The 16,925-nt window shown below is 40.4% G+C and overlaps 1 protein-coding gene across 3 annotated transcripts in view; it reads left to right on the top strand.

The window, feature by feature from the left end:
* EPB41L3 (erythrocyte membrane protein band 4.1 like 3) overlaps positions 1–16,925 on the top strand; it is a 66,593-nt gene that overhangs the window by 46,085 nt on the left and 3,583 nt on the right. The window contains exons 13-23 of one of the 3 annotated variants that reach the window (XM_034074591.1): positions 3,920–3,973; positions 6,337–6,372; positions 6,541–6,606; positions 7,090–7,281; positions 11,363–11,437; positions 11,850–11,951; positions 12,671–13,399; positions 13,925–14,047; positions 14,542–14,937; positions 15,970–16,101; positions 16,541–16,639. In XM_034074591.1, coding sequence (XP_033930482.1) covers positions 3,920–3,973; positions 6,337–6,372; positions 6,541–6,606; positions 7,090–7,281; positions 11,363–11,437; positions 11,850–11,951; positions 12,671–13,399; positions 13,925–14,047; positions 14,542–14,937; positions 15,970–16,101; positions 16,541–16,639 — 2,004 coding nt within the window. The remainder of the gene's footprint in view (positions 1–3,919; positions 3,974–6,336; positions 6,373–6,540; positions 6,607–7,089; positions 7,282–11,362; positions 11,438–11,849; positions 11,952–12,670; positions 13,400–13,924; positions 14,048–14,541; positions 14,938–15,969; positions 16,102–16,540; positions 16,640–16,925) is intronic. The other 2 variants (XM_034074596.1, XM_034074603.1) reach the window with 2 other exon arrangements.

Below are 16,925 nucleotides of genomic sequence, written 5' to 3'. Positions count from 1 at the left end.
TTTAAACTGTGTCAGCTGATGCAGAGTGACTTGCACTAAACAAATTGCCACTGATCAACTCTGATGTATTGTATGTGAACCCACCTGGACCTTTTTTTTCCCCCCTATCAATTTTACTAGGGTTAGAATAGTTATCTAAATAGAAGGTATTAAGTACAATTTCCTGCATAATTACATATACATGTGTATATACGTTATATTTGTGTAACTAGCTACCCAATAATAATAACAGGCACCCTCACCAACTTTAGCATGTTCATGGAGACTGAGCTCTTTTCAAAAGGCTGTCAGCTGTAGCCTGAGCCCAGAAAAGGCTTTCTGGTCCAATGAAACCTGGATCTGGATTTTCAGCCTTGATCCCATCTCTGGTGCAGATTAAATTGTTTTCCTGTGTTTAAATCCAGTATATCAGTGAGAGGTCAGACTGGGACAGCTGCTCAACAGCTGTGGGCCAGCTTGCCATTTGCAGTGTTCAATTAGCACTCTGGAAACCAATGCCTCAAGCCACCGGGGTGATCACAGGCAGATAAATCAACTGCAGTGGGAGTCCACAGTGGTTCTGGGAACTGTGAATGTGATAATATGTCTGGAAGAAGAAAAAGAATGCTTGTTTAGGTAACAGAGTAACTGGCATCTCAGTTTTTGCTGGTGCTGTTGTTCTTTGTTGACAGAATAAAATAATGAGCTCAGGTTTTCCGCCTTTTTCCTTTTTACCTTTCATCTTCAAATTCAAAACTACAGCTTTGTTCCATGTAAAAAACCACAAAAACAAAAACAGATCAAACAATCACAGACCAGTTGGCCATTGGTAAAGTCATCTTGGCCGCTTTTCAATGCTGTTACTGTAGTTGTCTTCAATAAACCCACTTGCGCATCTAAACATTTCTGTAATCTGCTCCTGTTGGTTCTGTAGGACTTGGTGCCAGATTTCATTTCCTTTTTATAGAAAGCCAGAAGTCATATCAATTTATCCTGTAAAAACATTGCTTTTAGATGCTTTTGGCTCTTTGATGCCTAACAACTAAATAATAATGTGCATTTTCTGATAAAAGGCATCCAAAATGTTGCTATCTCATTTTGTGTCCTCACTTTGAGCCAGCATTTAGGTCTCAACTTGTGTTAGCTCTGCACTTGGATTAATCTAATAGCAATAACAGCATTAATACAGTGCCAGCTCCAAAGGCAATAACGAGGCAGTGTTTATGTAATGTATTGGTCTGTTCCACTTTCAGAAATGAGCACTTCTTTTCATTAGTAAAGTTAGGAAGTATTGAGCATAAAAATGTATTAAATAGGCTTTTGAGTGTCACTCTTTTATGAGGGTGATTATTCTGGCAGTGCTTCCTGGCAGACAACACAGACTTGTGCCTAATCCAGGGGGTATTTCTTGTTCAAAATATTGCATGAAAATGACTATGTTTTAAACTCGGGCATGTCTGCATTACATTGGCAAAACAAATCACAGCAATTATGATCACAATTTAGAGGAGGTGCAGCCACAGCATCCCCAGAGAGAGCTGCTTCCCCTTCCTGCTCAATCACTCGCCTGCCCACAAGCCCCACCAGAAGCTGCACTACAGCCCATCTCAGAGTTGAACCCGACCTTTCCTACTCTCCACTCCAGAGGAGACCTGCCTTGCTCAGCCTCAATTCATCATTCCCTGCTCTGCGATAAGCCCAGATATTTATTTCAAGTAACTCAGTAATGCTGACTTCAACTCCATGGCTGTTGATTGGCTTATTAGCAGACATGTATGTTGCAATAAAGCAAATTTCATGCCTTATTTAGGATTTCAATTGCTGTCCATGGTAAAGAAATACAAACCACTTTTTCCTTCTAGTTCACAAAAGATTGCTCACAGTGATGCAGAAGGCTACAGGTAGTATTCTGAACCAATCTCATGCCATTTTGAGCTCTGTTCTCCCTTGAGCAGTGCATCTGGAGGCAGTCTGTGTAGTCAGAGACAGAATCTCAAACCCTAGATTTCATTAGCTTTTGTGTTTGTACCTTAACAGCTGATATTTTTATTGACTTTTCTGTAATGTTCCCAAGTTCTTAATGACCCCTGTGTGCCAGACTCATGTTACAGTGCCTTGACACAAATCTTTTAATTCCTTTAAAATGCCTACATTCATTAATTCCTCTTTTTTTTTTCTTTTTGTAAATAGGAGTGACAATACATAGATTTTTTTTCTTTATATAGCAATACCTTTACAATTGCTTATAATCATAGAATCATGGAACAGTTTAGGTTGGAAAGGACCTTCAAAGGTCATCTAGTCCACCCTCTCTGCCATGAGCAGGGACATCTTCTGTTGTAAAGATGTGAAATCATTCACTAATAAAGAAACAATTTTCTAACGCTTTAGTGAAAACAGTTTGACCATCTGGGTAGACTATTTTGGCATTACAGTTTCATTTAAAAATAAAAGTGGTCTGTCTAGTGAGTGTTTATTGATTGGAATATTGCACGTAACTTGCATTCATGCACTTATTAACCAGATAGTACAAAATGCCTGCCTGTTCTTCTGCCTGGCATACAAGCAGTAAAAGTTATTTAAAGAAATGAATGATATAAAACAAAGCAATGCAAAATTATCAAAAAAGCAGTTTTATGAAATATTTGAGTTGTTGGAAAATAACAGAAGATAGGAGATTCAAAGTTAAGGCCTGATACTCCATCTACAAGTAGATTGCTTTTTTCTCTTCTTTCATACCGGTGTGATTTGAGGATGAGATGTATTGTCTTAGTTTTAGATTACCTGCTTTACATTATAAGGACCACAGAAAATCACTAATCAAAAGCAGAGCTTTCACTTATGTTGAAACAACTGGGATGTGCCAGTCTGGGGAACAAGAGAGCGCTTTGATTACTTACTAGTTTTCCATAAGCTTGCGTAACATCAAAAATAGTCATTTAAACTCTCTTCTCAGCCTGTAGTACCCTATCCTCTACTCTCTATTTATTATATCTTGACATTTGCATTCTCCACTAAACTTTCTTCATGATGTTGAGCAAAGCAGGGATAGATCAGTCTGTGCAATGCTGTGCTTTGTTTCATTTTTCTCATTCTTACCTAGTAAGTGTTTGGGTTTGTTTTGGTTTTTTTTAAGGGGGGGGAGATTACTTTTCTTTTTCTCCTGCTTTCATCCGTATTCTTAATTGGAATGAGAAGTATTTTTTTTTCTTTTAATGGCAGTTTTCTTTCTTTTTACTATCATTAACTATCAGCTGCTCTTTATTGGAACCGAATGGGATCTGAGCCTTACCATTACTCCACAGACAGACAGTAGATGGGCTGGGGGTACAGTTACTTGAACTCCTTGGTAATGCAGACAGCCTCATTGTGTATAAATGTGGAGACAAGAACAACTTCTGTACAAATGAGGGGCTGAAAGTCAGGTGACTGTTAAAGTAGCCTTTTTTTTTACTTTAATGATCCTTTCCCCTTCCAGATAAAAAGTCAACCACCAAATTGATCTGTATTGGCTAGAACAAAAATTTTATGAGTAATTTTCTTTTAAAGAAATTATTATGGGAGGGAAAGTTTGTTTAGAGACTATTAGCTTTTTTGTCCCCATTTTTTGTAAGCCACCTGGCTTTCTTAAGAAAAAAAAAATTGCTATTCAAATAACACTTTTCCAGTAATGTTTTGTTTGGCTTATAAATTTGTTCCAGTAAAGCCATACACTGTGTACAGTACGCCTGGAGTCTTCCTCTGAGTCTGTTCTGTTCACTAATATAGCATTTTTATTTTGCTTCTTTGACTTGTGCGTGGTTTGAAAAGCAATGCTAATGCAGTTCACAGAGATGTTGAATTTAACAGTTCCCCATATGAGCCGCGTGTACTGATGAGCTGGGTTTATTCTTTATTCCTGCCTTCCTCTTGGAACCCGGTTACTTGTCTAACCAAATAGACTGACAGTGAGCAGACGGATACTGCAGCTGATGGTGAGACCACTGCCACTGAGGTTTGTACAGTCGCTGGCACCCAGTTATGGCAGGGGAGAGTGTTCTGCCTCATCTCTTCCCAACCCTGGGCATGAGGGCTAAACTGCATGTTTCCTGTGGCAGTTCGGGATCCTCCTCTGTGCGTGTGTGCATGCGCGCGTGAGTGTGAGAGTTTAGAGTTTTCAGTGCTCCCTACAGGTTCCTCTTATCTCTGCATTTGATTTGGAAACTGCAGGGCCACACTGTGCAGATAGCAGGGCAGTGGCAGTCACGCACACCAACACAGCCCACCTGGGTGGTCTTCCTGGCCAGGTTGTGCCCTGGGTTTTAATACTTGCTTGTTTGCTCGTGTAATCTTCACCTTGTGTGTGAGGGAGAAGGGAGAAAAGACAGTCAAAACCATTTTCACGTTCTCTACATAAAGGTATTTCCACATTATAAATATCTAAGGCTTTCCTAATGTCACATGTCATCTTCATATACTGCCACCAGGAATCCAAGGATTGTATTCAGAGGAGAAATGTAAAAAAATTTATCTTCTTAGCACTGAGGAGCCTCATATCCACAACATGGTATAAAGACTGTGCAGGCAGATTCAAATCTATGTGACTCCGCTGAAGTGCGTATAATGCTTTCATAATTAATATGCCTGCAGCTGCAAACATGAGCAGAATTGGGTCTGACATCTGGTAGAAGACAAAGTATTACCACAAACACTGCTGTAACTTTTCAGTAGGATCTCATTAATATTTCAGACTGTTAAAATTATCAAGGAAAGATTCTCTGTATGACACATCAGGACAATTCAGCCTCAGCTGTAAATAGAATAGATTTGAACTGAGTTACAAAGTAATCCACAGATTTTCCCATGGGTCATTTGACTATTTAGGACTATATGAAAAATTAACAATAAAATAGCAGCATGAGCATTAAAATAATCCAAATGGAGCAACAAAATAGAACCATAGCATCCTTTGGACTGGAAAGCTTATCTAGCTCCAGCCCCTGCTGTCATGGGCAGGGACACCTTCCACTAGACCAGGTTACTCCAAGCCCCATCCAGCCTGGCCTTGGGCACTGTCAGGGATGGGGCAGCCACAGCTTCTGTGGGCAACCTGTGCCAGTGCCTCACCACCCCCAAAGTAAAGAACTTCTTTCTAATACCTAATCTAAATCTCCCCTCTGTCAGTTTAAAGCCATTCCCCCTTCTCCCGTCACTGCAGGCCCTTGTAAAAAGTCCCTCTCCAGATTTCTTTTAGTACCTCTTTAGGCACTGGAAGCTGCTCTAAGGTTTCCCCAGAACCTTCGCTTCTCCAGCTGAACAGCCCCAACTCTCTCAGCCTGCCCACAGGAGAGGTGCTCCAGCCCTCTGACTGCCTTCATGGCACCCCTCTGAACTCCAGCAGGTCTATATCCTTGTTCTGCTGGGAGCCCTGGAGCTGAACACAGTGCTCCAGGTAGGGTCTCACAAAGTCTGTTGGGACAACTCAGGATTACAAAATGCTTTCAAGTGCCTCTTGCACGCTGTAAGTTCAGGCCTTGAGCCCTACAGAAAGTAAAACATAATCCTAAAAATATGACATTTAAAATGTTTAGTTTATTCCTAAAAAATGGGTGACAGTCTCCCTAGCTTCTCTATTTCAGGGGAGAAGACTCTATAAACCTCATTTTTCCTTATGGATACCTGTTTTTTTAAACATGCGGTATATATGCCATCTGAAAATTCATACCTTAGGACTGGAGCTTATTGTTTTGCTTTTGACAATGTGAGCTGAAGTAAATGGGATGTGTTGTGTCATTCCAGAAAGCCACCATTGCAGATAGGTCCTGAAAGAATATATACAGGCTAAATATGAAATAAAATTACATAAATACAGCAAGGGACTGAGGTTAGAGAAACAGCATTTTAAGCAAATAAAATGTGCTTCATTGTGTAAAAAGCATTGTGGGTGGTTTACCTGTGATGAGTTTATGCTAAGCTTTGCCTGTGGCCCAAGAAGTGCCACATATTTAAACTCTGGTATTTTGGGCTTCCAAAGAATTTGCTGTTGCCTTCCAGTCTTAAACCAGATGTAATCTTGGTGATAAAGTCAAACTGCTGCTCTCAACATAGAAATCTACGAATGTGAAATGCGCCAATATTTATAAAAGGAAAATGTTTTAAGAGTCCATTGTTCACAAATAACAAATTTGAAAAGAGGAGGCTTGCTCTGAGTTAGGGGAACCATTCAAAGTCAGCCAGTGTGTCTACTCCTTCTCCTTAAGCCCTTAATGTAGAGAAAATGTGAATTTAACCTAGTATGTGCCTCTCACCAACTTTCCTAAAGCCTTCAGTCTTACAAGTGGGTAAGGTGTTGTTTTCCAATCTTTCTCATGCTGGCAGTCGGATCAAGAGGAGGACGGAGATCTAAAGGCACAGGTACAGAAATGAAAGGTCTAGATGTTGCTCAAGTACCGATGTTGGAGGTGTTCACCTCTCTCAGCATGTTATTGTGGGTTCTCTGTGAAGAAATGTGTAGAAAACAGCATTTTGTATCCTTTCAATACTGTGTCCCTTACCTTTCCCTTTCTTTTTCACTTCTTTCAGAATAGTCTGATTAAGCGAATACAGGGTGAAAATGTGTATGTCAAACATAGTAATCTTATGTTAGAGGTTGGTATTGGTATATACCAGTGCATGTACGTACATGTGTGTTAGTTTTAGTGGTAAACTGTGAATCTGCACTATGATGCATGAACTGTGTATTCCCACCTGCTAATAAATTAAATAGACTTTTTTTTCTCAGAGTACGATGACTCCTCTAACTTGTACTATAAATATAGATATATGTGTGCGCGTATATATGTGTGCATCCACGCGCATATGTATGTTTGTTTGAAGCCTCTTTATCAGGTGTAAATTATAGCCATACAGATAAGCTTTATAAGAGTATATTTATGCTCACTTTGTACAAGATATGCTATGCTGTTATCTTTCAAAATGCCACATTTTCACAGAGTGTTGTGTTAGTGCTGTGCTCCCCGGCTCCCTGAGATGTTACTTCCCTCTTTACTAACCAAGCTGTGTGTTTTGGCTCAAAAATTTGGCTGGCTTAGGATGTATTACAAACTGCTCTATTCTTTTAAAACTGTCCAGGACCTAGACAAAACCCAGGAAGATCTGATGAAACATCAGACCAATATAAGCGAGCTGAAACGTACCTTCTTGGAAACCTCCACAGAAACGGCTGTATCTAATGAGTGGGAGAAGAGGCTTTCCACATCTCCCGTTCGGCTCGCAGCAAGGCAGGAGGAAGCTCCTATGATTGAACCACTAGTGCCTGAAGAGGTCAGCGTGAGATGAAAGGCTTCATTATGTATTTGTCTATTCATTTTTACTTATAAGAGCTCTCAGTAGGTTAAAGGCCGTAGGTAGAGGCCATTCCCCACTTGTAGGTGCTCCCTTTTCTCAGGACTCAGGTTCTAGTAACAGAAATGCAAGAAAGAGCAGATACCTTTTCTATATATTTAGAGTATGAAATTCACTGTAAGCTGTGTGGCAGAATTGGGTCTCTCTGATGGTGAGAAGTGCAGGCTTTGTTATGGGTTCAATGAGCTTGAGGAAGCCCAGCGATGCATGAAAGAAACCATGAAAGTGATGGAGAGAAGGTTTAAATAATGGTGACTGGTTGGGAGCAGCGGTGTAGTGGGACGGATGGGGTTATGGTACCAAGTGTGACAAGAAAATACAGAGCAAAAGGCAGAATTCTCTCAGTCTTAGAAGGTAGAGAAGAAATAATGATGATAATTAGACCTGCCTGGAGAGTTCCATAAGGGAACTGATAGTTGCTGCAGTCTTCTGGATAACATTTCATTGAAGACCCAATGCAGATTGCTAAACATATGCATTTTCATGTAGCGTGCATGCATGAAAAAATCTTGCTCATTGTGGAGTCTTGGGGTGTTTGCAAGAAACTTGCCAATTAAAAAGCTGCCTTTAATGTAGTTTGTGAGTACATAATGAGATGTAGAGGTGACAAGGTAACATTCACGTTGCCATAAAATACATACATCTTAACAAAAGCAGAGTCTTGGTTTAAATCCAGTGGAGCAAAAAAGAAACATGCACGTGTGGTCTGCACGAACATTAATTTTTTATTCTACTGTGGATGGATGTCTGGTTTCTGTCTCACAGGAATCATCTTTATGTTTAACACTTGTTTTTAGCATTACAGACCAGGAAATGGTCATAAAGTTTGCTTTTGTGCACCCAGCACTGATGTGATGCTCTAAGGAGCTCCACAAAAATTGGCTGGAAAGTAGAATTTGAAAGTTTTCTTCTTTCCTACCTCAAATTAAAGGTTGGCATTGCAGACCCACAGCTCTCTGAAGAAAGGAATCCCAGGAGACATGCAGATAGCACATGGCAGCTTCTCCTCTTAGGGAAAAGGATGCTGCCAAGAAAAAGACCCCAGCTCCTCTTCTCCCACATTATACCCATCTAAACAGTGGGTGATACAAGCATCAGACATGTTGGAGTGGCCATCACATTGGATTAAAATACCTAACAAGCAGACATGGTGCCCAACGCTTACCTTTTGGAGAGTGATGAAGAGTCTTAATGTTGCTCCTGCTGTCTTGGTCAGAAATCACAATAGATCTTATGACCATTTTCATTTGGTTGTAGTTGACAATGCAGGTTTTCTTAAAAGTACAATTGTAAGTATAATGAACAAGATTAATTTAACATATTAGGATGTAAGAAACTGTTGAAAAGGGAGCAGCTACCTAGCAGAGCTTCAGAGGAGTGCAGGTGAAACAAACTTATACGTGCCCCCCACCAATTCATTTCATGCCTTTATTACTTTAAAAATTTAATAGAAATTTATCATTAAAATGCACAGGCAGTGGCAAAGCATTACCTACTTACAGAATCATAGAACAGTTAGAAAGTTGGAAAGGACTTTAAGATCATCTAGTTCCAACTCCCCTGCCATGAGCCCAGACACCTCACAGTAAACCATGTCACCCAAGGCTCTGTCCATCCCAGCCTTGAACACTGTCAGGGATGGAGCATTCACAACTTCCCTGCGCAACCCATTCCAGTGCCTCACCACCCTAACAGTAAAGAACTTCCTCCTTATATTCAATCTAAACTTTCCTTGTTTAAGTTTTAACCTGTTACTCCTTGTCTTATCACTACAGTCTCTAATGAAGAGTCCCTCCCCAGCATCCCTATAGGCCCCCTTCAGATACTGGAAGGCTGCTATGAGGTCTCCATGCAGCCTTTTCCAGGCTGAACAGCCCCAACTTTCTCAGCCTGTCTTCATATGGGAGGTGCTCCAGTTCCCTGATCATCCTCGTGGCCCTCCTCTGGACTTGTTCTAACAGTTCCATGTCCTTTTTATGTTGAGGACACCAGAAGTGCACACAATACTCCAAGTGAGGTCTCACAAAAGAAGAGTAGAGGGGCAGGATCACTTCCTTTGACCTGCTGGTTACGCTCCTTTTGATGCAGCCCAGGATATGGTTGGCATTCTAGGCTGTACGCACACACTGCTGGCTCATGTTAAGTTTCTCATTGCCAGCACCCCCAAGTCCTTCTCCACAGAGCTGCTCTGAATCTCTTCTCTGCCTAACCTGTAGCTGTGCCTAGGAAATGCAGGCTGAGGAAACACATTTCATTTGGAAAGGAAAAGGGCAACAGTTGTCCTTATCTGATATGTCTCTTGTACTGGAAGAAAAAGACTTGCTCAAAAGCAGTGTCCAGTAACTATATGTTATATGCATCTAAGTAAACTACAGCTGCCCCACAAATTCTTATCCAAATGAACGTGTTTCTTTGGAAAACTGATTGGATTTGAGTTACTAGAGCCTAACCCGAAGGTGACTTATGACACTAAGGGACCCCTGCAATAGATAACATCTCAGCATCCTGTTTTGTAGTGCTAAGCAGGATAGTACCATTTCACAAGTCATGCTGAGATAGGAATTTTTCAGGATAAAATGGAGGCTGTGCATAGGTCAAAATCAGCACCTTAGTGTCTACTGAGAGATGCAGCAGTAGTCAGAATAGAAGACACGTAGATCTGCATTATGTTGTAGCTTCTTCTAGTCAAAGAAGTTACATGTTTAACTTAGCATATCCACTTAAAAATGATTCAGTGCTGTTACCTGTAGCTCTTTACTATAAGAAGACAAGAGAAGGGAAAAGATGTCATTTCAAAATGAGTGCTTTGAGCATTTCACACTTGTGTGCATTTGGTCAGTTTAACTTTGAGCCTGCCTCATCACCAGTTAGTTTCATACAGTAATGGGGGAAATACTTTGGTTTTCTTTAGTTATGAAAAATAAAACTTCAGATATCTGCTGTAATTGCAGCCAGATAGCTGCAAAACATGAAAGCCATCACACTAACAAATTCCTTAACAGTGTTTAGTCTGACCTCAATTGAATTAAACCAGCACTTTAGAAATAAACAATTTATGCATCTCACGGCAGTCAAGGAGATGAGCCATTTCTCCCTTTTTCTAGTTTCTAGTTTTGTATCTTTCTTTCAATGTCTGCTTTTCTTCCTGAGTACATGGAGTATACCTACTTAAAAGAGTATGCTTTTATCATGCCATTCATAGCACTTCCATTGGCATGTCTAATGAATACACTAGCCATTGAAGTGGGTAGAAAGAGTTTGGCAAGAAACCTGCTTTCCTCTGCAGGGGCTTACTTGCTCTGCCCTAAGAAAAAGGTGGACAGCCTAAAAACTAGGCTCAAAAGGCTTAGGAAATTGAGCCTTGCCAGCATAGAAAACTTTCCCAGTTAGTTGAGTTGCAGAGATACTAACCTCTCAGCATTGATAAGGAATGATAGGATAAAAGTGAGGAGGATTTTGGTGTGACACTATAAAGATAATAGAGCTGTGATTAGCTTCCTGCATAGGAAAAAGGCCCTGAGACCTTTTATACCTATAAAGAGAAAGGGAGAGCTGAAATCTCTTCAGGGCACACCTTCTGCCTGCTTCAGCAGAGAGGGCTGCAAAATCAGGAGAGAGCTAAGTCCAGGGTGAAGGTGGAAGGGCCTATTCTAGGTTACTTATGGAAGCCATATAAGTTGGCACCAAACACAGTTAAATGAATGATGAAAGATGAAATTAATACAGTGCATTCACACCCAAGTGTTACTCAGTTTAGTGGTTTTTGTGTTGCACAAATGGTATGCTTGTGTCTGCTTTGCATTCACTGCAGAGACACTGATTTCATTTATTGGAAACCTCTGTAAAATCATCTGTTTAATTCTTTCTCCTAAATTCCCATGCAATTAATAACTTGTAGAGTAGAGAAATATGATGAGATTTGTAGGGAAATATGATGAGCTATTGTATAGTGGACTTTATACCCTCCATTTACTAAAACCATTTATTCCCCTGACATTAGACCAAAGAAGAAAATGAAAAATCAGAAAAACTCATATTTTTGCAGAAGGGAGGTACTACATTCCTTGAATTGCAGGTAAAACCAAATAACACTTTCTTGAAATGCAGTCAGGCTGGCAATAATTTATTATTTTATTATATTTTTTCCTTTCCAAGCCCCTCACCCCCTTTTTTATTTACTATTATTATTTCATAAGTTCCAGAGAAATGTAATATGGAGGGCAAATTCTGAGGAATGAGTTCTCTCCAGAGCTTATGGCTTCCTAATAGAGACTGATTTCTCTGCTAGTTGGAAGTCTACTTGCACGGTGCTGTTTGTGGATGTTGTTTGCAGTTGTGCATGCATTTCCAGCATAAGCATCACTGAGAATGTTGTGGTGAATCGGGCACTTCTGTCATTAGAATGAATTTCCTTTATACTGTCAAGTGTAAATTCAGATTATGCTGAGTGATCGTGAACTTTGTGTTCTTATTGGTTTTTCTATTAGCCAAGTGTAATAGAGAAGAAGCTGCAGGAAGGAGAATCTGCTGGCACTTTGGTTACTTCTCATCAAATCATTATCCAGAAAAGTATCCCATCATACCTAGAGGTTATTTTTAATTCATTTGATTTTAAATTACCCCATTTGCTTAGTTAAATACAGACGTGATTGTCTTAAGGTCAAATAACTGGATGCCAATTGCATAGTCACAGCAAATATCATAGCATATTTGCCATAAGGAAAAGATACTGCATTAAGTTCGCTTCAGAGTATTCAGTAGTACTGTGTTTACTGTGTTGTACTGCTCAATTTAAACAATTCAAAAGAGGGCTGATGTTATTCTAATGAAAACAAGGAAATTCAGTGCAGACTATGGCTACAGACAAATGCATGCTTTTCTACAACCTCCTAACTGTGTTTGTGACAACTAAGGGACAGTAGAATGGGGTCACTTGCCTTACTTTTGTAATTTGTTTTTGACTGTAGCATTACAAATCATTCCGATATATGATTTTTAACCTCAGGATGATTCCAGTCATCATTTTAAATGATGCACTAAAGTGCTGTTCTGCTTTGGTAAAAGTAATTTTTTTGTGTCCATGTTATATGGGCCTCTAATGGGAAGGGATATGCAAAGAATTCATACTTTGCCTAAGCTGATTTTGTTTATTTGTTTGATAACTGCTCTAAGAAGTACAGTGGTAAAAGTTATTACATGCTTTCAGAAGAGGTGGCATTGATTTCTTACAAGTCTTCATGCTTTAGTGCTCCTGATGTATAGATAAACCTTCAGGTATTCTAATTTAGCTTTTATATCTCAAATATAGGGCACTGAGGATTGGGTTATTATAGACAAAGTACCCTCTGAGGTAGTTGATCGTGAATCGAAAAAAAGTCTGGCATACAAAGTAGTGACTGTGAGCAGTAAAGCTACCCTTCCACCTGAGATGTTAAAATCCAGTACCATTCTAATGCAGAGCTTTGAGGACTTGGAAAGTGAAATACAATCCAAAGAGGAGAATAAGCAGAAAATGCTCACCCTAGGAAAGTCCTATGATACCGTATCTGGGAAAATTGTAACCATGGCAAGTAAAGCTAAAGAGGGTGAGAAAGCAGTACAGCCTTCAGTAGAAGCTTTGCAAAAAATGGAAAGGGAAGCGCAAGAATCTGTGAAAATCACTCCAGTAGTGTCAGAGTATGAAATCCTCAAGCCTGTCACTGATGAGAAAGCCAGGTGGGGATCCGACGTGCAGAGCACTAAAAGAAAGATGTCTGACACTTTGACACCTATAAAGGAAGCAGAATTACAGTTACAAAGTCCTGAAGAGGAGAGTTTGAAAAAGACACTCAAGATGGACCAGGATTTGCAGTTACATGGTACACTGGGAAGCTTGCAGCATGGCAAAGCAGAAAAACAACTTGGCAGTGAAGCTGTAAAAGCAGGGGCATTTGCCCGGAGAGATAAGAGCCTGTCTGAATGGAGATATTCCAGAGAACAGCCATTTACCATTGCTACTGCTCACTATGTTACTGAGTCGTCTGCGTCCAAAGTAGTGGTAACAAGTGGCTTTGACTTCACGCCATGGTTTAAAGTTTAAAGCATGACTTCTTTTAGGCAATCCCCTCACACCACCCTACTTTTTGGTTCTCTTGTTGCCTGGCTTTACGTTGACAGCAGACAACCCAGCTTATTTTTTTTCCTCTCATACTTTGAATCTATCCACAGTCTGAAGCAGACATTATATAAGGCTTTCAACCTTTCTGGTTTATTTAAATCCATGTTACTGAAATGTAGTATTGCTACTGTGGCTTGTTAATAGAAGGAAAAAAAGAAAAAGGTTTGCTTGAACCAGCAAAACGCCAACGCTAACAACTATGCTTTGTAACTACTGCTTACTACAGCCATTATGAATATGCTCTAATTTATTTTCCCATTTTGTTCCTGTTTCCAACCTCTCTGTGCTCCCGCAGCCTTCTCTCCCTTTCCTCTGTCTCTGCCTCTGGTTTTAGCAATTAACATGTCTGTGCATGTGGGTCTGCCTTTCTTCTGTGTATGACTCTACATTTCTTTGTCTATTTAGACTAAACAGTCCACCAGTGAAAAAACCTTGGATGGTTCAGATATCTTCAGTTTAATAGAGTCTGCGAGAAAACCGACTGAGTTCATAGGAGGGGTTACTTCTACTTCACATAGCTGGGCTCAGGTGGCCGTTTGATTCCCTCCATCAACGTTATAACCACACACCAATTATTTTTGCTTTGTTTTGTTTTCTGGTTTTATGCATAACTTGGAAACTACATAACTAATGCATGTGTTCTGTGCCTTTTCTTTTGTTACAACAGACCACAATAGAAACTTCATGGGGAAGAAAAACAACACTGTTTTCTCTCATTTCACTTTATTTTGTTCATTTTGCAGGGTGCTGTATTTTGCCTTTATGTATCTCACACAAAAATGCCAACAAGAGAAACATTGTGACATTTCACTTTTAAAAAATGAGATTTCTGCTTGGTTTTTAATTTCTACTATTCTGACAACATCCCGAGAATGAAAACCCATGCAATGTGAGAGAAATAAACTGGCAAAATGTAATACCCATATTTGTATTTGTGTTCACAGTACATTAACCTGAGGAGCTACTGCAAGTAGCATAGTCTGGTTCAGACACTGAGGGGTTTTCCTTTTCCTTCCTTGCAGAGAATAGACACAACAACATCTCAGGAGATAGCTTCCGGTGAAATGAAGCAGTCAGTTCAGCCACATCAGGATGTCGTGAAGAAGGTTGTACAAGAGACTGTAGTTATCGAGGAAAGGCGTGGGATGGATGTGTGTGCAAGCAGGGATCCTGCTAAAGCGGCTGGACTTGTGCTGGATGCCCAGGCTGAGGCAGCATCAGTGGTGGCTTCTGGCGTGAAAGAGAAGGAGGGCTCTGCTGGGACTGAGGGGGCAAAGGAGGAAAAAAGGGAGGAGGCTGGCAAAACCCTAGCCAAACAGGAAGGAGTCGCTGCTACTGCTGCTTCACGTGAGCAAGCGGAGGAGCACAGTACAACAGTCCACATTTCAGAGTCTTTGGAAAGAAAACCTCATTTTGAGGTAACTTGTAACTAAATCGGTCATGTCTGTGCTGAATTGTGAATGTGGGAAATAGTGGACTAAGATAATTTCTGTCATGGAAAGTAAAGCGTACTGAGCTTATATGATTACATCTTTACAGCAGGCAGTTTCTCCTCTTATTTCCTCCTTGTGTGGCACCTGCAAGACTTGTTGCTGGTTTCCATCACTGGGAAAATGCCATGCATGTTTTACCCAAAAGCGCTTTTCATGCTACAGACATACCTAATTTGGTGGCATTTTCAGCTGGCATTCTCTTTGTGAAGCCCATCAATATTGACAAAGTTTTATGTGTCCTCAAAGGCGTGTTTTTCCATGCTTGGCACAGCTGTAAATTAGTGCATTATGGCTTAACCCAGGTTCCTTATCTGAGCGGAATTTCAAGACCTGTTTTGCAGAAGGGTTAAAAAAAATAAGTTGTTCTTGCTCTTTTATCTGAGAGCTGGATGGAAGGCTAAGCCTAGATGGGATTAGTTCTCTTGTCATTTTAAGAAAATACAGAATCACAGAATCTCAGAACAGTTGAGGTTAGAAGAGACCTCTGGAGGTCATCTGCTGCAGCTTCCCTGCTCAAGCAGGGTCAGCCAGAGCCAGTTGCCCAGGACTGTGTCCATACACCATTTAAATATCTCCACAGATGGAGTCTCTGCAAGTGCCCTGGGCAACCTGTGTGAGTGCTGGGTCAACCTTACAGTGAAAAGGTGTTTCCTCATGGGCAGAGGGAGCCTCCTATGTTTCAGGTTGTGTGCATTGCCTTTTGTAGTGCTTAGATCTTTTCTGGAGTTTGTTTTTGTGAAATCCAGGATAGTGCTGAATTTGGCCAGCAGCATATACATGTGTGTACCACTGTAACAGAGCATTTTCTCTCTCTTTTTTTTTTTATTCTTTTAAGTGCAGGCTATATTTTAGTTGTTCTCCCTCTGTTTCAAAAGGGAAAAAAGCAAACAAACAACATTCTGAAAAATCCATAAGCTTTGCCAAATGTTCCAATTCCTTCTTTTTTTGTTCATGCAGTCACCAGTTGTGAAGACTGAGACTATCAGTTTCAGTAGCGTTCCTGCTGGTGGGGAAAACCTTGAAATTTCAACAAAGGAAGTGCCAGTAGTCCATACAGAAACAAAAACCATTACATACGAGTCTTCTCAGGTAAGAAATTCTGCAAAAGCCAGAATCTAATTATGCTTTTAAGGAACCCATGTTTCTTCACCCATCTTTAAGTGTATGCTTTAAAGTAAACTATTCTAAATTGTTCAAATATTAAATATTAGTATGGGGAGGTTGTACATAAGAATAGGTTACCTAAGGGTGACTCTCATGTCCTTGTGTTGGGCCTTTAGAGAACATTGATGAAGCTACAGATTTCAAGGCCCCAGCTTCTCATCTGTCCTTCCAGAAGCAAAGGAGAGTCTCCAGATGCAGGGAGAAATACTGGCACACGATCACCCTAACAGCAGTTACATCCCTAGCATTAGATACTCCTTTTATGAAGAACTGTAGAAATAGGGAACTTCAGCCAGTCCAGTTCTTGCCTCCCTGTGCTCAGGATCTTGGTTTTGATGACTGGTTTTCTCTTTTGGTTCCTTAGGTGGATTGCAGTGCTGACTCAGAACCGGGTGTATTGATGAGTGCACAGACTATCACGTCTGAAACCACCAGCACTACAACCACTACACATATCACCAAAGTGAGTCCTCAGAAAACAGGGAGGTTTTTTTTTCCACAATGATATATGTTAATTTCAGTTCTATTATTTCTTTTAAGGCATGGACACACACTTATGCCGTCTGGACAAAACTCTATTTTGGAGTTTTGTCTTCATTCACCTGTCTTTGACTATACTGGCTTCACTAACGCATCATCCAAGGGCTTGACAAGAGTTCTGAAAATCATAAACCCCTTGGGTGTGTCTATGCAAGCACAAAACTTTGCTGTGCAAAGACATAACTGCAAATACTGTCTGGAACTGGAAG

Source organism: Melopsittacus undulatus, chromosome 1, assembly GCF_012275295.1.
Source record: "Melopsittacus undulatus isolate bMelUnd1 chromosome 1, bMelUnd1.mat.Z, whole genome shotgun sequence".
Lineage (NCBI taxonomy): Eukaryota > Metazoa > Chordata > Aves > Psittaciformes > Psittaculidae > Melopsittacus > Melopsittacus undulatus.
This window is presented reverse-complemented; position numbering and strand designations above follow the sequence as displayed.